The sequence below is a fragment of the Oncorhynchus keta genome, chromosome 4 (genome assembly GCF_023373465.1).
Source record: "Oncorhynchus keta strain PuntledgeMale-10-30-2019 chromosome 4, Oket_V2, whole genome shotgun sequence".
NCBI lineage: Eukaryota > Metazoa > Chordata > Actinopteri > Salmoniformes > Salmonidae > Oncorhynchus > Oncorhynchus keta.
In genome coordinates, this window is record NC_068424.1 from 16,823,398 (window position 1) to 16,842,641 (window position 19,244).

Here is a 19,244-nt window from a genome sequence, read left to right on the forward strand (position 1 = left end):
AGCTGTTGCAAAAGCAGCAGCTCCTCTTCCTGTGGTTCACACAAAACATGAAACATAATACAGAACATCATTGGACACGAACAGCTCAAGGACAGAACTACATACATTTTAAAAAAGGCTATGAAAAGACCCCTGGTGGCATAAGTGTGTGTCAGAGCTGTGTGTAAGTTGACTATGTAAACCATTTGCGATTTTAAACACATTGTTTCTTATAAAAACAATTAATGCCGTCAGTCTCTCCTCAACTCTTAGCCAAGAGAGACTGGCCTGCATAGTATTTATATCAGCCCATCAATGAACAATAACCACACACACACACAGTTTATGTATTGGTGCGTTAAACCAACGGGTTTATTGAAGCACAGCAGAAAAACAGAACTCATCAACGGTACAGAAACGGCTAAAAACCCATACACGGTCCTCTACAGCATGGTAACACACCAAGTAAGTGGTAGAAAAGTCAGGTGAACATGTATGGGTTCAGCCTAGCACTGACAAGTCTGTAACAGAAATGTCAGAACAGTTCCACTTGTTAGCTGATTGACGGAGTGCGATCAATAATCAAAAGAGAACAATCACTATTTAGCGGACGGCTGCAACAGGAGTTTCAGTGTCAGTGATAATAAATGTATGGGAAAATATTTAGGAAGATAATCCTATTGACCTGAATGGGAACATTTGTTGTAGGGATTGCATTTGTAAGGGAAAATACAGTAACATGCCATAGGACGTATCCATTACAACTAATTCAGAGAGGAACAATAGAAGAGTGTTAGGTCACACATATCAGATATCTTAACCCAACACAAAGAGAGAGAGAAAAATGACTGAGAAACACTGTTTCCTGATAAATGACTTCACCCTTCAGTGAAATATGAGTCACTGCCCCCGATACACACAGATATATAACTCTGGGAAACACTGTACCCAATAAATTACTTCACCCTTTGTGAAATATGGGAGTCACTGCCCCCGATAGATAACCACACACACTGGTAGGCAAAAACTACCACCAACACTTATCATTATGGAAGACACTGCTCCCGATAATAGTTCAAATCAGAAATATAAACTGCTCCAAAATAACACTGGTTAACATAAATAACTCTTTCACTGCCTGAATAATATTATTTTTATACGTTCAGCTCAGAGTGGCGAGATTTAGCATGTTTGTTTTGGTGAGCCCATGCTGCATCAGAAATTACACCATATTACCTATATAGTTAACTTCTTCTGACCAGAGCCATTTAAGGCTATATATAAAATTGTAATTACAGACGTGACACAAATAGCTACCTCCCCGACATGTCTAAAACATGCTTAGAATTTGTAAATTCACCATGGACTCCGAATTTAAGTGCATGCATTTCATGAAATCAAAATGTGACAAAGTCATGACATCCGCTGCCGTCGGGTACCATGTTTCTGTGGTGATACCCAGATGCTGGGGTTTCTGTTTCCATAATAATGTGTGGGAGCAGTCGGTGATGTATTTCTGTTAACAGAGTCATGTATACATCGGAAGTCTGACCATCTGTAGCTGGACAGTCTTTCATCCGGGTCAAAACGATAGTGTCGGTCTCAATTCTCTTCCCCCATTAGATTCTGTTCTCACTTCAACTGCAAGGCAAACTGAAAGGCAATATTTACACCACATGTCATGGGACCTTGGATGGTCACAGTCTGTATACGTGACTCTGTTGCTTCAGCCGTAGTAAGAGACAGTATAACTGCCATAAGTATGGAAGACATTCCTCCCGATAACTTTATAAAATGAACTGATAACTTTATCAAAAACCAAATGAACAAACACATAGCCGTCCAGTCTGGAAGGCACAGCTCCTGATAACTTTATCAAAAACCAAATGAATGACATTTAAACATGTATAGTGAGCATTGGCACTGAAAAATAAATCAACTCTTAACCTAAACTAACAACATGAAACTGCCATAAGTCTGAAGGCACTGCTTCCAAAAATGTTATAAAAATAAACAAGAACTTTATCATCATTAAAACAGAGAACATTTATATTGGACTGATAGATATATAACGTATAAATAGGCTCCTCTGTGTCGAGGGATTAGAGGTCGATCAATCTCAACATTCTTCAGGAAGTCCAGTAACTGAAACTGGAAGGAATGACAGTAGTTCCTGGTCTCTTATCTTACATCGTCACCCCCGACCAATCCGTCTTCATCTCATCCTGGATTTTACAGTGAACCAGGACGGACGGACGGACGGACAGACGCACACTGTTACATCTGGTTGTCGCTGTCCCAGACGTCTCCAGAGAGAGCATTGGCACAGCCCTGTAGCGTCCAGGTGGCCAGGGCCAGCTGGGTCCGCAGCACCTCTCTGTCCTCACCCTCCAACAGGGCTGCCAGGGTGTGGGAACCACGGCCAAACAGCAGGTGGCGGAATGGAACCTCTTTGGGGGAGACATATGGAGAAAGGAGGTTGTGTTCCACCTAGGGGGAGAGAGAGGAGAATTCAAGTGTTAGTTTATGAATCAAGACAGAACCACTACTGATTGACTTGTGTTCACTATAAAACTGCAGCCTTATGGCATTGATCAGTTAGATTACAAGGGTGTGTGTGTGCGCGTCTCACTCTCATGATGCGGTCGTTGATGTTGTGGCAAGCCAGTGTGTCAGTGAGGTCGGTGTTGAGTAGGTCAGTGTTGAGGTCAGTAGCAGCTCTACTGTAGGATCCTAAGGCCATGATGAGCCAATGGGCTGACAGACTCTCAGCAGAACCATCCTGTAACAACACAATAACATTACAACTATACCTAACAACAACAAACAAAAACAATCATGTCATATAAACAAACCCGGGTGACTTGTTTGAGGCGCTGGTTGATCTTGACCACAGATCGGCTGAGAACCGTCCTGTAGCGTTGCACATCTAGACGTAGCACGTGGTCGTGGACCAATCGTAACGCCAGCTGACCTGCGACCAATCCCGCCCCAGTGGCTAGGGAATTAAGACGATGGGCGGTGGCGTAACCAAGGTGATCCTTGTTGTCAAGAGAGGTGCCGTAGTACGGGTAGGCCTCAGACTGCAACACGCGCGCGGGCATGCATGCATGCATGCACGCACACACACACACACACACACACACACACACACACACACACACACACACACACACACACACACACACACACACACACACACACACACACACACACACACGGGAGGCAAAGACAGACAGTTATCGAAATCAAACTATCTGTAAACAAAACATTGAAACCTGAGAGTGTGTGTGTGTTAGTGTTTGTTAAAGTGTGTGTGTGTGTTAGTGTTTGTTAAAGTGTGTGTGTGTGTTAGTATTTGTTAAGGTGTGTGTGTTAGTATTTGTTAAAGTGTGTGTGTTAATGTTTGTTAAGGTGTGTGTGTTAATGTTTGTTAAGGTGTGTGTGTTAATGTTTGTTAAAGTGTGTGTGTGTATTAGTGTTTGTTAAGGTGTGTGTGTGTTAGTGTTTGTTAAGGTGTGTGTTAGTTATTGTGTGTGTGTCTCACCCCCTGAGAGACGAAGCGGAAGGAGAGAGAGGGGATTCCAGAGAAGGCCAAGAAGGGATATGCAGAGTCTTCCATCTTCATGGGCTCAAACCTAATCACACACACACACCTTTATGCCTATTGTACACACATATCTTTGGAGTGATCTATCATTGGAGTGATATGTGAGGTGTACTCACACTGCCTTCTCAAAGTTGACTCCAGACACCTTATCATACAGAGACTTCCCAGACTCTCCAAAACCAATGGGATTCTTCACCTCCTTCGTGGTGCTTTCCAGAAGGCTGTAGAGTAGGGGACTGGCAGACACTTTGAATTCACCATGGCCTGAAGATCACACACTATTAGATTAGAAGGATACTTTGTATGAAGTATTTTTGTGGTTGTGTGTACTCACCAGTGACCACTCCATCCAGACTGATGTAGGTGAAAGCTCTTCTGTCCAGAGAGGAGAAGAAACCCTGGAGAGGAACACACACGACATTACATACCCCACCCTGCTAGTGTAGAGGCTGGTCCAATCAGAGCCTTCCAGCAACATATTATTATCGCCTAATACCATTAGCTAGAACACTGACATATCCTGAATACTTTCCACCCAGTGTGTGTGTTGAACTGTAAGGGGTGTGTGTGTGTGTGTGTGTGTGTGTGTGTGTGTGTGTGTATTGAACTGTAAGGGGGTGTGTGTGTGTGTGTGTTGAACTGTAAGGGGTGTGTGTGTGTGTGTGTTGAACTGTAAGGGGGGTGTGTGTGTGTGTGTGTGTTGAACTGTAAGGGGGGTGTGTGTGTGTGTGTTGAACTATAAGGGGTGTGTGTGTGTGTGTGTTGAACTATAAGGGGTGTGTGTGTGTGTGTGTGTGTGTGTGTGTGTGTTGAACTGTAAGGGGTGTGTGTGTGTTGAACTGTAAGGGGGTGTGTGTGTTGAACTGTAAGGGGGTGGTGTGTGTGTGTGTGTGTGTGTGTGTTGAACTGTAAGGGGTGTGTGTGTGTGTGTTGAACTATAAGGGGTGTGTGTGTGTGTGTGTTGAACTATAAGGGGGTGTGTGTGTGTGTGTGTGTGTGTTGAACTATAAGGGGTGTGTGTGTGTGTGTGTTGAACTGTAAGGGGTGTGTGTGTGTGTGTGTGTGTGTGTGTGTGTGTGTGTGTGTGTGTGTGTGTGTGTGTGTGTGTGTGTGAACTGTAGGGGGTGTGTGTGTGTGTTGAACTATAAGGGGGTGTGTGTGTGTGTGTGTGTGTGTTGAACTGTAAGGGGTGTGTGTGTGTGTGTGTGTTGAACTATAAGGGGGTGTGTGTGTGTTGAACTGTAAGGGGTGTGTGTGTGTGTGTGTGTGTTGAACTGTAAGGGGGTGTGTGTGTGTGTGTGTGTGTGTTGAACTGTAAGGGGTGTGTGTGTGTTGAACTGTAAGGGGTGTGTGTGTGTGTTGAACTGTAAGGGGGTGTGTGTGTGTGTGTGTTGAACTGTAAGGGGTGTGCGTGTGTGTTGAACTGTAAGGGGTGTGCGTGTGTGTTGAACTGTAAGGGGTGTGTGTGTGTGTTGAACTATAAGGGGTGTGTGTTTGTGTGTGTGTTGAACTGTAAGGGGTGTGTGTGTGTGTGTTGAACTGTAAGGGGTGTGTGTGTGTGTGTGTGTGTGTGTGTGTGTGTGTGTGTGTGTGTGTGTGTGTGTGTGTTGAACTGTAAGGGGTGTGTGTGTGTGTTGAACTGTAAGGGGTGTGTGTGTGTGTTGAACTATAAGGGGTGTGTGTGTGTGTGTGTGTGTTGAACTGTAAGGGTGTGTGTGTGTGTGTGTGTTGAACTATAAGGGGTGTGTGTGTGTGTTGAACTGTAAGGGGTGTGTGTGTGTGTGTGTGTGTGTTGAACTGTAAGGGGTGTGTGTGTGTGTTGAACTGTAAGGGGTGTGTGTGTGTGTGTGTTGAACTGTAAGGGGTGTGTGTGTTGAACTGTAAGGGGTGTGTGTGTTGAACTGTAAGGGGTGTGTGTGTGTGTTGAACTGTAAGGGGTGTGTGTGTGTAGTTCACCTCCAGCCACTCTGTAGATCCAACACCGCCGTATTCTCCTGCACTCCAACTGGCAAACACCAGACTCCTCCTGGGACGGAAACCATCTACACACACACACAGATGTCAGAATGTGTGTGTTGTGTGTGTGTGTGTGCGTTTATGCATTAATGTGTGTGTTTATGCATTGATGTGTGTGTGTGTTTATGCATTGATTGATGTGTGTGTTTATGCATTGTTTGATGTGTGTGTGTGTGTTAATGTGTTAATGTATTGATGTGTGTGTTAATGTATTGATGTGTGTGTGTGTGTGTTAATGTATTGATGTGTGTTAATGTATTGATATGTGTGTGTTAATGTATTGATATGTGTGTGTTAATGTATTGATATGTGTGTGTTAATGTATTGATGTGTGTGTGTTAATGTATTGATATGTGTGTGTTAATGTATTGATATGTGTGTGTTAATGTATTGATATGTGTGTGTTAATGTATTGATATGTGTGTGTTAATGTATTGATGTGTGTTAATGTATTGATATGTATGTTAATGTATTGATGTGTGTTAATGTATTGATGTGTGTGTGTTAATGTATTGATATGTGTGTGTTAATGTATTGATATGTGTGTGTTAATGTATTGATATGTGTGTGTTAATGTATTGATATGTGTGTGTTAATGTATTGATGTGTGTGTTAATGTATTGATGTGTGTGTGTGTGTGTGTGTGTGTGTGTGTGTGTGTGTGTGTGTGTGTGTGTGTGTGTGTGTGTGTATGTGTGTGTGTTGATGTATTGATGTGTGTTAATGTATTGATGTGTGTGTGTTAATGTATTGATATGTGTGTGTTAATGTATTGATGTGTGTTAATGTATTGATATGTGTGTGTTTTAATGTATTGATGTGTGTTAATGTATTGATATGTGTGTGTTAATGTATTGATGTGTGTTAGTGTATTGATGTGTGTTAATGTATTGATGTGTGTGTGTTAATGTATTTATATGTGTATGTTAATGTATTGATAGGTGTGTGTGTTAATGTATTGATGTGTGTTAATGTATTGATGTGTGTTAATGTATTGATGTGTGTTAATGTATTGATGTGTGTTAATGTATTGATGTTACCTGTGTGCACCATCTCAGACACAGCTCTAGCCAGCTCCAGTAGCAGTGTGGTCCCGACAGTGGCTTTAGCGTAGCCTGGACCCCACGCATCCCTCTGAGCCCCCAGTAACACGTACCGATCTACACACAAACAGTCAAATTAACACAAAACCCACCCACAAACACAAACACTGTGCATAGAGATTATACATTACTGTTCAAATGTACAGAGTTCAAAGATAATGTTTTGGAGTGTTCTGTGTGGCTTGGTGGGAAAAAGTTTGGTGTTAGCAATGCCAGGGTTCTAGGCTTGAATCCTGCTGGAGTCACATACACTACAATGGATGCACTCACACAGACAGACACATACCTGGCTCAGTGAAGCCCTTGATGACTCCAAAGACGTTGTGGATCTCTGTGTCCTGCAGCACGTTGTTCACCTCCACAGTAACATCTTCACTACTAGCCCCTCCCAGGGTGTACTTCACATTGTCCAGTGAGCCTTTAAAACTGAGAGGGGACTCAAGCCCACCTATACGCCTGGGGATAGATAGACAGTTACGTGTGTGTGTGTGTGTGTGTGTGTGTGTGTGTGTGTGTGTGTGTGTGGTCTTACGTTAGTATCTTGGCAGCACTAGCAGCAGTAATGCTTTGGGCCAGTACAGTAGGCAGACCAGAAGACTTTGTGGGAGGGAACTGGGTGTGGTTAAAGGAGGGGAAGCCTGGCGTGAAGGGGTCCCCTGAACCTAGATGGACCTACAGGAGAACATCACAGAACGCCAGACAGAATGTGAACATAGAACGTTAAATGGTTGTAGTTGCAGAAGCATCTCTGAATCAGGCTCGGTAAGATTCACCTTGTAGTGGTGTGAGTACTCACATGTCCGTACAGTTCAGTAGTTGGTTGGAACTTGTAGTCTTTAGGGTCGAGGTAAATCAACACAGCAGATACTCCCAATGCTGCTACATTAGCCACCTGAAACACAGACACGCAGAAGTACACTGAAAACCACCTTTCTCACACACACACACACACACACACACACACACACACACACACACACACACACACACACACACACACACACACACACACACACACACACACACACACACACACACACACACACACACACACACACACACACACACACACACACACACCTTACCTGCTGTGCCAGGCTGATCTGTCCTGTAGCTCTCAGTAGAATCACAGTGCCATTCAGCTCAACCTTCAGAGTCTGTAGCAGCATCAAGTCCTCTTGACTCCCATAGTTACCATACACCGCCTTGCCCTGCAGACACAAAAAACAGATCCCCCTTGTGAGATTCAGGCAACAACTGTGATTACAAACATCCAATGTGGCAGAAAATATGTTACAAACATGCCACTTTCCAAGCCTTTAACCGTAACAGATTATTTTGGCTCAGATTTCACACTATGAAATATTGGCCCAAAATATCAAAAGAAATGATCAGTCAATATAATTCAATGTGGACATCTGATTGGCTGACCTGAGCTTTTCCTGTGGCACTATAGGCCAGATAGCCCTTAGGCTGGCCCACCTCCTCTTGGCCAATCATAACACGGTTTGGCTTCTGACTGTGGGTAAAGGGATTGGGGAGGAGAATGTTACAAGCAAAGTGGAATTATGAGACAGAGGTGTGTGTGTGTGTGTGTGTGTGTGTGTGTGTGTGTGTGTGTGTGTGTGTGTGTGTGTGTGTGTGTGTGTGTGTGTGTGTGTGTACGAGACAGTGTGTGTGTGTGTGTACCTGTTGGCTGTCTGTAGTTGGACATAGTGTACGTCAGTCCAGGGCTCCATCTCCAGACTCTTAAAGCTGTCAAACACATGATATTCCAGAATGCCATCTGTACTGCTCCCTGCCACGTGATCTGGCTGTTCAACATCACTGCAGAGAGAGAGGGTGGACCGTATTTCACACTACTTTGGATTATAATCGGATTTTAAAGCTTGCATGAATGTCATGCTTAATATAATGTGTGTCATCATCACAAATCAACTGAATTGTACTTAAAAAACACATAGGCTGTAACAAAAGCTAGCCAATGTCAATGAGCATTATCATTCTAGCTAACAAATGCTTCATCCAAAATAGTTATTTTGCAAAGCTCACAACCAAATATCTTAGCAAAAGTTCAAGCAATAATCAAAACATAATTGTAAGCGCATTAGAACCCCCAAAATATATGTTGTTTAGAAGTAATAAAAAGTCAATGAACAGCATTCTCACATAGGTGTTCCTTTTGTCCAGGTGGGAAAGGGCAATAGAGATTGCATCATCTGTGGATCTGTTTGGGCAGTATGCAAATTGGAGTGGGTCTAGGGTTTCTGGGATAATGGTGTTGATTTGAGCTATTACCAGCCTTTCAAAGCACTTCATGGCTACGGACGTGAATGCTGTGGGTCTGTAGTCATTTAGGCAGGTTACCTTAGTGTTCTTGGGCACAGGGAATATGGTGGTCTGCTTGAAACATGTTGGTATTAGACTCAATCAGGGACATGTTGAAAATGTCAGTGAAGACACCTGCCAGTTGGTCAGCACATGCCCGGAGCACACGTCCTAGTAATCTGTCTGGCCCCGCAGCCTTGTGAATGTTGACCTGTTTAAAGGTCTTACGTCAGCTACGGAGAGCGTGATCACACAGTTGTCCGGAACAGCTGATGCTCTCATGCATGCCTCAGTGTTGCTTGCTTCGAAGCGAGCATAGAAGTGATTTAGCTTGTCTGGTAGGCTTGTGTCAATGGGCAGCTTGCGGCTGTGCTTCCCTTTGTAGTCTGTAATAGTTTGCAAGCCCTGCCACATAAGACGAGTGTCGGAGCCGGTGTAGTATGATTCAATCTTAGTCCTGTATTGATGCTTTGCCTGTTTGATGGTTCGTCGCAGAGCATAGCAGGATTTCTTAGAAGCGTCCGGGTTAGAGTCCCGCACCTTGAAAGCGGCAGCTCTGCCCTTTAGCTCAGTGTGAATGTTGCCTGTAATCCATGGCATCTGGTTGGTGTATGTACATACAGTCACTGTGGGGACGATGTCCCCGATGCACTTATTGATAAAGCCAGTGACTGCGGCATTCATTTGGGAGTTTTGGATAGGATTACCGTGACCAACAGTCACAGTGAATTTGAATGCGGTCATGACTGGTGAATGCCGGTGTGGCGGTAATACGGTCAAAAACCCTGTGTGTGTGTGTGTGTATGTGTGTGTGTGTGTGTGTGTGTGTGTGTGTGTGTGTGTGTACCTCAGTCTGCTGTTGAAGGCGTCAGGAGTCAGTCTTTGTGCCAGCAAGCTGGTGATGTCATTCCAGGTTAGAGAGGATTCTACTACAGCCTCCTCAGCTACGCCCACTTCCTGCTCAGAATCACAAGTGATTGGCTCCTTGTGGGGAGAGTGGTGGCTCACATAGCCAATCAGATAGCCTAAAACAGAGAAAGTGAAGACAGAAAGACAAGAGAGAGTGGATTAACTCATTTTGCATTGCCTGGTGCCCCAGATGGCTGGAGATTTCACTTTAGGACCAATGGAAGAGTCTAAAATGTGTAAACTGCACAAGGCGATGCAAGACGACCTTGCCCAGGGAGAAAGGGTGAGTGTGACAAAGACATTAAAAAAGAGCATGAGGAAGAGTGTGTACCGATGATGAAGATGAAGAGGGTTCCAAGAGCCAGATAACACACTTTGCGGTTGTTTTGCTGTGGGCGGGGCCTGTATGAGGGCGAGCCTCCTGGTTGGCCCACCTGCTCAGAGGGGGCGTGGTCATTTACTTCATCATCAGACAGTCTCACCTCCACGTGGCTCCCTTCGTCTCCCTCTTCGTCCGACTGCAGAGTGAAGTGGCTGTACCGCTCACTGTTAAACTACACACACACACACACACTGAACAAAAATATAAACAAAACTTGTAAGAATTTCATAAGGAAATTGTTGACTGATTTCCTTATGAAGGAAATCAGTCAATTGAAATCAATTCATTAGGCCCCAATCTATGGATTTCACATGACTGGGAATACAGATATGCATCTGTTTGTAACAGATACCTTAAAAAAAAAAAAAAAGAGGGGCGTGGATCAGAAAACCAGTCAGTATCTGGTGTGACCACCTTTTGCCTCATGCAGCACGACATCTCCTTCACATAGAGTTGATCAGGCTTCCAGTTCTCTGCTGCTAATGACTGGAATGAATTGCAAAAATCACTGAAGCTGGAGACTTATATCTCCCTCTCTAACTTTAAGCATCAGCTGTCAGAGCAGCTTACCGATCGCTGTACCTGTACACAGCCAATCTGTAAATAGCCCACCCTGCTACCTCATCCCCATATTGTTATTTATTGTTTTGCACCCAAGTATCTCAACTTGCACATCATCATCTACACATCTATCACTCCAGTGTTAATGCTAAATTGTAATTATTACCTATTACTATTTATTGCCTTTACCTCCCTACTCTTCTACATTTGCACACACTGTACATTGATTTTTCTATTGTGTTATTGACTGTGTGTTTGTTTATGTAACTCTGTTGTTGTTTTTGTCGCACTGCTTTGCTTTATCTTGGCCAGGTCGCCGTTGTAAATGAGAACTTGTTCTCAACTGGCCTACCTGGTTAAATAAAGGTGAAATAAAATAAAAAAAATTAAAAAGGCTGTTGATTGTGGCCTCTGGAATGTTGTCCCACTCCTCTTCAATGGTTGTGCAAAGTCGCTGGATATTGGCGGGAACTGGAAAACGCTGTCGTACACGTCGATCCAGAGCATCCCAAACATGTCTCATTGGGTGACATGATTGGTGAGTATGCAGGCTATGGAAAAACTGGGACATTTTCAATTTCCAAGAATTGTATACTTATCCTTGCGACATTGGGCCGTGCATTATGCTGAAACATGAGTTGATGGCAGTGGATGAACGGCAAGACAATGGGCTCAGGATCTTGTCATGGTATCTCTGTGCATTGAAATTGCCATAGAGAAAATTCAATCGTGTTGGTTGTCTGTAGTTTATGCCTGCCCATACCCCCACCATGAAGCACTCGGTTAACAAAGTTGACATCAGCAAACTGCTCGCCCACACGACGCCATGCACATGGTCTGTGGTTGTGAGGCCGGTTGGACGTACTGTCAAATTCTAAAAAACAATGTTGCAGGCGGCTTATGGTAGAGAAATTAACATCAATTCAGCTCGTGGACATTCCTGCAGTCAGCATGCCAATTGCACGCTCCCTCAAAACTTTAAACATCTGTGGCATTGTTTGTGTGACAAAACTGCACATTTTAGAGTGGCCCTCTATTGGCCCCAGCACAAGGTACACCTGTGTAATGATCATGCTGTTTAATCAGCTTCTTGATATGCCACATCTGTCAAGTGGAAGGATTATCTTGGCAAAAGAGAAATGCTCACAAATAGGGATGTAAACAAATTTGTGCACAACATTTGAGAGAAATAAGCTTTTTATGTGTATGGAACATTTCTGGGATATTTTATTGGAGGGGCTAGCGGCAGCAGGCCCAGCTTAGATAATCAACATACTTACTATTATTCCGCCGCCTACTCCGTTTAGGCTAGAAACGCCGTTCCAACTTCAGAACGTGCAGAATGGTCTGGATCGAGTTGCTACTAAACAACGTTTTGATAGCTGTTATACTTATGTTATTAAATTGTATTCGTTTTTTCGCCCAAAACCGCCAGCATGGGATTTCTCAAGATTTAAATCCTCGCCATTGTGACATCATCACTTCCAACTGTCATTTTCTCATGCAACTTTTGACCCAAATCAGCTAATAATTCCACTTTGCAACCACTTAGACAGAAAATTAGAAGCTTACCAGCTTCGTCTACTGGCAAAATCTGGCATTTGCTGTTTTTACCACTAACACTATTACATACCACAACCGTACAACTTCAGACCATATCTAGTGACCACAACCACACAATTACATACCACAACCACACAACTTCTGACAACACATTTTAACTACTTACTATATCCATACAACCTTTTAACACCTCACAACTACTGAACCACATAACTACTGAACCACATAACTACTGAACCACATAACTACTGAACCACATAACTACTGAACCACATAACTACTGAACCACATAACTACCGAACCACATAACTACCGAACCACATAACTACCTAACCACATAACTACTTAACCACATAACTACTTAACCACATAACTACTGACCTCAACCGCACAACTTCTGACCACATCTAGTGACCACAACCCCACAATGATACTCGGCTATACTCGGCCTTGTCTCAGGATGGTAAGTTGGTGTTTGAAGATATCCCTCCAGTGGTGTGGGGGCTGTGTTTTGGCAAAGTGGGTGGGGTTATATCCTGCCTGTTTGGCCCTGTCTGGGGGTATCATCGGATGGGGCTACAGTGTCTCTCGACCCCTCCTGTCTCAGCCTCCACTATTTATGCTGCAATAGTTTTGTGCCGGGGGGCTAGGGTCAGTCTGTTATATCTGGAGTATTTCTCCTGTCTTATCCGGTGTCCTGTGTGAATTTAAGTATGCTCTCTCTAATTCTCTATCTCGGAGGACCTGAGCCCTAGGACCATGCCTCGGGACTACCTGGCCTGATGACTCCTTGCTGTCCCCAGTCCACCTGGCCGTGCTGCTGATCCAGTTTCAACTGTTCTGCTTGCGGCTATGGAACCCTGATCTGTTCACCAGATGTGCTACCTGTCCTAGACCTGCTGTTTTAAACTCTCTAGAGACAGTAGGAGCGCCAGAGATACTCTGAATGATCGGCTATGAAAAGCAAACTGATATTTACTCCTGAGGTGCTGACCTGTTGCACCCTCTACAACCACTGTGATTATTATTATTTGATCCTGCTGGTCATTTATGAACATTTGAACATCTTGGCCATGTTCTGTTATAATCTCCACCCGGCACAGCCAGAAGAGGACTGGCCACCCCTCATAGCCTGGTTCCTCTCTAGGTTTCTTCCTAGGTTTTGGCCTTTCTAGGGAGTTTTTCCTTGCCACCGTGTTTCTACACCTGCATTGCTTGCTGCTTGGGGTTTTAGGCTGGGTTTCTGTACAGCACTTTGAGATATCATCTGATGTAAGAAGGGCTACATAAATACATTTGATTTGAATTGAATGACATACCTCATCCACATAACTTCTGACCGCAATCCAATTCTGACCACATCTAGTGTCCACAACCACAAAACTCCTGACCTCAAACCCACTATTACAAACAACACAACTTCTGACCACACATTTAACTACTAACCATATCCAAACAACTTTTGACCACAACTACTGACAACAACCACAGAACCACATAACTACTAACCCACATAACTACTGACCATAACTACTGAACCACATAACTACTAGTCCACAAAAGCTGCGGGCGGCCCTTGCAGAGCAAGGAGAACAACTACTTCAAGGTCTCAGAGCGAGTGACGTCACCGATTGAAACGCTATTAGCGCACACCCCGCTAACTAGCTAGACATTTCACATCGGTTACACCAGCCTAATCTCAGGAGTTGATAGGCTTGAAGTCATAAACAGCTCAATGCTTGAAGCACAGCGAAGAGCTGCTGACAAATGCAGGGAAGTGCTGTTTGAATGAATGCTTACGAGCCTGATGCTTCCTACTATTGCTCAGTCAGACTGCTCTATCAAATATCAAATCATAGACTTAATTATAACATAATAACACACAGAAATACGAGCCTTAGGTCATTAATATGGTCAAATCCGGAAACTATAATTTAGAAAACAAAACGTTTATTCTTTCAGTGAAATACAGAACCGTTCTGTATTTTATCTAACGGGTGGCATCCCTAAGTCTAAATATTCCTGTTACAATGCACAACCTTCAATGTTATGTCATAATTATGTAAAGGTCTGGCAAATTAGTTCGCAACGAGCCAGGCTGCCCAAACTGTTGCATATACCCTGACTCTGCGTGCAATGAACACAAGAGAAGTGACACAATTTCCCTAGTTTAATATTGCCTGCTAACCTGGATTTCTTTTAACTAAAATATATACTTCTGTGTATTGATTTTAAGAATGGCATTGATGTTTATGGTTAGGTACATTCGCGCATGAAATATTTCCGCAAATGTGCTTTTGTTAAATCATCCCCCGTTTGGCAAAGTTGGCTGTCTTTGTTTGGAAGAAATAGTCTTCACAGAGTTCGCAAACTGCTGCATATACCCTGACTCTGTTGCACAGAACGCAAGAGAAGTGACACAATTTCCCTAGTTAAAATAAATTCATGTTAGCAGGCAATATTAACTAAATATGCAGGTTTAAAAATATATACTTGTGTATTGATTGTATTGATTTTATGGAAGGCGTTGATGTTTATGGTTAGGTACAAGGTGCAACGGACAGTGCTTTTTTAGCGAATGCGCTTGTTAAATCACCCGTTTGGCAAAATAGGCTATGATTCAATGACAAATTAACAGGCAATGCAGGACAAGCTAGTAATATCATCAACCATGTGTAGTTAACTAGTGATTATGTTAAGCTTGATTGTTTTTTACAAGATATGTTTAATGCTAGCTAGCTCCTTGCTGCACTCGCATAACAGGTAGTCAGCCTGCCACGCAGTCTCCTCGTGGAGTGCAATGTAATCGGCCATGATCGGTGTCCAAATGTTTTATTTATTATTTATTTAACTAGGCAAGTCAGTTAAGAACAAATTAAGAACAAATTCTTATTTTCAATGACGGCCTAGGAACAACAGATTTGTACCTTGCCAGCTCGGGGATTTGAACTTGCAACCTTCTGGTTACTAGTCCAACGCTCTAACCACTAGGCTACTCTGCCGATTCCCGATTGTTATGAAAACTTGAAATAGGCCCCAATTAAATCGGCCATTCCGATTAATCGGTCGACCTCTAATAACTACTGATCACTACTGCTGACCACTACTGCTGACCGCAACTACTGAACCACATAACTACTGAACCACATAACTACTGAACCACATAACTACTGAACCACATAACTACTGAACCACATAACTACTGAACCACATAACTACTGAACCACATAACTACTGAACCACATAACTACTGACCACATAACTACTGAAACACATAACTACTGAACCACATAACTACTGACCACTACTACTGAACCACATAACTACTGACCAAAACTACTGAACCACATAACTACTGACCAAAACTACTGAACCACATAACTACTGACCACATAACTACTGACCAAATCTACTGACTTTCGATGGGAATTAAAAATACAAATTTTACACGTCTTTCCCTACCACAAACGTTTAAAGAGTTTAGCTAGCCCCACCAACTTTACTTGTAAAGTTACCATCTAGTTTCAGCTCATGAAACATGGGACCAACACTTTGCATTTATTTTTTTGTTCAGTATATAGCTAAATGTGTTCGTATAGCAGGGTGTGCATTTGTGTTCTACAGACTCATAGTACATGTAGGAAAAAAGAAAGATCCCTCACCATTTTTGAAAGTGCCGACCTTGCTAGATTGATAGTTGCTGCCATGATATGATGAAGCTAGAGAAAGAGAGAGGAATAGAGAAAGAGGGAGGGAGGGAAGAGGAGAGAAAGAAAGAGGGAGAGAGAAAGAAAGAAAGAAAGAAAGAAAGAAAGAAAGAAAGAAAGAAAGAAAGAAAGAAAGAGGGAGAGAGAAAGAAAGACAGAGGGTAAGAAAGGGTGTAGAGAGCGAGAACAGGTTAGTCTAAAGTCATTTTTGAGGTTATACACATTCTGTTTCTCCCTGAAATGTACACCTCTTCACTCCCCCTCATGGACTTCATTGGATTGGCTTCCATCATGTTTCTGATACCAATTCAGTGTTTTTAACACAAAACAGAGCAGCCATTCACTGTACCATAGTTACACCATCAGGCCCAGGAATATTTACTCCGTAAATACACAGGGTTTAACACCCCTATGTGTGTTTCAAGCCCAGGATACTTCAGGCAGGAAGTTACAATCAAAGCCACAAACCGACACAGAAATACTTCTGCTACCAACCGACACCACAAATCACTCAACACAAGAGATTATCACACACACACAAAGACACACATACATTCCCTCCCTCCTATGATATCCCATCTACTCTTGCTAAGACTGAACACTAGTCTGGACCTTGGCGTTCTCTCACACTGAAGCCAAAACACACAGGCTATTACAACACACAGTGAGAACCTCAGAAGCTAAATCCCAAATCACCCCCTTCCCCTCACACACCACCACCACAAGTGTCCCAAAGCTGAGGAAGTCAAAATTATCTACAGTGTAGGGGCTTAGCCCCATTGTCTGATTTCGAGGCTTGACACTTAACAGATGAAATACCTCCCAAATGAAATGTTTAACTGAACCAGAGGTGTATATATTGCATAATAACAGGGGGAATTTGTTCATTTGAATGTCATGCTTGTTAATGACTGGGAGTTTATATAAGGAGTGTGCTACTCTATTTTTATAGTTTACTCATCAGCACCTCCACATAAAATAACTTCTGGGTGTGCGCCATCTCATGTGTTTTACTCTATTATTGAAAAATGGAACATGAATTGCATCATTCAAGTCACAAGTATGTCCCAGAGTTGGTTTTATTGTTCCCCTGGCCACTCTCTGGAAGTCACCCTAGGAGTTTAGTCAGAAACACGTGACAATGGAAGGCCCTCCGAGTGAGTTGGTAAAGGCCAGGGGGTGGTCTGGGATTCACAGAGCGTCACAGCATCAAAGACCATAGAGTAAAAAAAGATCTGGGGCAAGGTTACGAAACGCATAACCTGAACATCATGTATCTCTAAATCATCTCTGAGCCGTAGCCAAACTCAGTGAAGAGAGAAAACAACCAGCCCTCAGAACCAGTTCTACCCCCCCATCTTCCTCCACACACACAATGTGAGAATCACAAGTGGGGAATACCGGAATAGCACAAACGCGTTTAAAGAGGCTCTAAAAAAAGAAGACCAATACCAAACACACACCATCATGTCCAGCTTAGCTAGCTAATAACGATAGTGAGCTGTCACTCATAGCTGCATTATTTCTGATATTTCATATTGGTGCTAGCAAGCTAACATCCCCTGAGATGATTTATATTATGCAACGGTGTGCAACTGCAGCCCGCAATTTGGGGCATTCCCCCTCATTCACGACATATTAATGCTTGTGTTACACTTGAATGTGGGTCAATCAGGAAATAAAAGTATTATCTGAGTTTTCACCCCCGCCTACTGGAGTCCTCCTTGCTGGCTAGCGGGAGTGACACCGGTAGGCAGTGTCCTTCGCTCCCGAACACTTCCCTCACCATTGTTATGAGAACTGCGGGACAACAGTGTCTGACAGGTGGGAGACCGTACGCCTAGCTAGCTACCGTTGTTACCCCCACCCAATCTTCTGTGGGGTTTATCGGCAGCTGGCATCCAACCTTTTCGTGCATTATAAACTGGGGGGTTCCAGCCGTGGTATATCAGACCATATACCACAGGTATGACAAAACATTTATTTTTACTGCTCTAATTACATTTGGTAACCAGTTTATAATAGCAATAAGGCACCTCGGGGGTTTGTAATATAAGGCCAATATACCATGTCTAGGGGCTGTGTCCAGGCACTCAGTGTTGCGTCTTGCGAAGAACAGCCCTTAGCAGTGCTATATTGGCCATATACCACACCTCCTTGGGCCTTAATTAACGCTGCCTACTGTAATGGAGCGCCCGCCTCCTGCCTGTACCAAATTACAAATGGACCAATATAAGGCTAAAGAGAGGTTCCTGCAGATGTAGGCCACAATTGCACCCTTCTCATATTATGCTGCTGCTGGTCGCCAATGACTTAACAGACGGGGAAGCCATAACTAGTTCAAAGACAAATCTGCCAGATGCCCTTAGGAAGACTTCTACACCAATTTACAGTTTTAACATTGCAATACTGTTTTAGGAACTAGCTAACTAACGTTACAAGAAGCTGTTTGACGTCAAGCTATGAAGTCGTATTGACTGTCAGGCACTGATCACATGCTTTTATGGCCAGCCGGCTAATAATCTAATAATAATGACCATAATGGGTAGCTAGCAATATATATTTTTTCGAATATCATTGACAACTTGAAAGGGACTTATAGCCATTAAATGTAGATGTAACTTAGTTATCTACTGTTAGCTAGTAGCCGATTAATCTCAACTCGATTTATTTATTTAATTCAATCGTTGAGTTTTAAATCGGTTACTGTAGCTAGCTAACGTTACAGACAGACAGTTGTCGCTAGCTCAGCAATCTTTGCTACAGCTTATCAGTAAAACATTGCAAAAAAGCCTCTAATGTTACCTTTGGTTAGCTAGCTTTCTACTATAGCTAGTCAGTCACCTTTCTCCGCTGACTGTCAGTTCTCTGTCGCACTCACGCGCTGCTCCTGCTCTGCGTGCTTGGGGGTACTTCCGGGATCACGTACATTACCACTCCCAATTTCTCTTTCCCAAAACACACACACCTGACAATGTGCTTTAGTATCTTTAGCTATTACAGTGACAATAGTGACTGCTGTGGAGGACACAAGAAAACAAAAATAAGCATACTATTGATAGGTCTATTCAATATGTGCGTGCATG

The 19,244-nt window shown here is 43.2% G+C and overlaps 1 protein-coding gene across 2 annotated transcripts; it reads right to left on the reverse strand.

The window, feature by feature from the left end:
- Positions 1 to 321: 321 nt before the first annotated feature.
- LOC118382477 (transferrin receptor protein 1-like) lies at positions 322 to 19,121 on the reverse strand. Of its 2 annotated transcripts, none has more exons than XM_052502407.1 (18): positions 18,964 to 19,121; positions 16,114 to 16,170; positions 10,277 to 10,499; positions 9,884 to 10,061; positions 8,398 to 8,535; positions 8,140 to 8,227; positions 7,794 to 7,919; positions 7,505 to 7,600; positions 7,241 to 7,380; positions 6,995 to 7,164; positions 6,646 to 6,765; positions 5,546 to 5,631; positions 3,924 to 3,987; positions 3,706 to 3,853; positions 3,527 to 3,617; positions 2,835 to 3,062; positions 2,612 to 2,761; positions 322 to 2,469 (listed from the first exon to the last, which is right to left on the reverse strand). In XM_052502407.1, the coding sequence occupies exons 2-18, from the start codon at positions 16,156 to 16,158 to the stop codon at positions 2,257 to 2,259; spliced, it is 2,304 nt and encodes a 767-aa protein (XP_052358367.1). In that variant the 5' UTR covers positions 16,159 to 16,170; positions 18,964 to 19,121; the 3' UTR covers positions 322 to 2,256. The 2 variants fall into 2 exon arrangements, with proteins under 2 accessions (XP_052358367.1, XP_052358372.1); XM_052502412.1 differs by having other exon boundaries at positions 19,003 to 19,090.
- Positions 19,122 to 19,244: the final 123 nt, after the last annotated feature.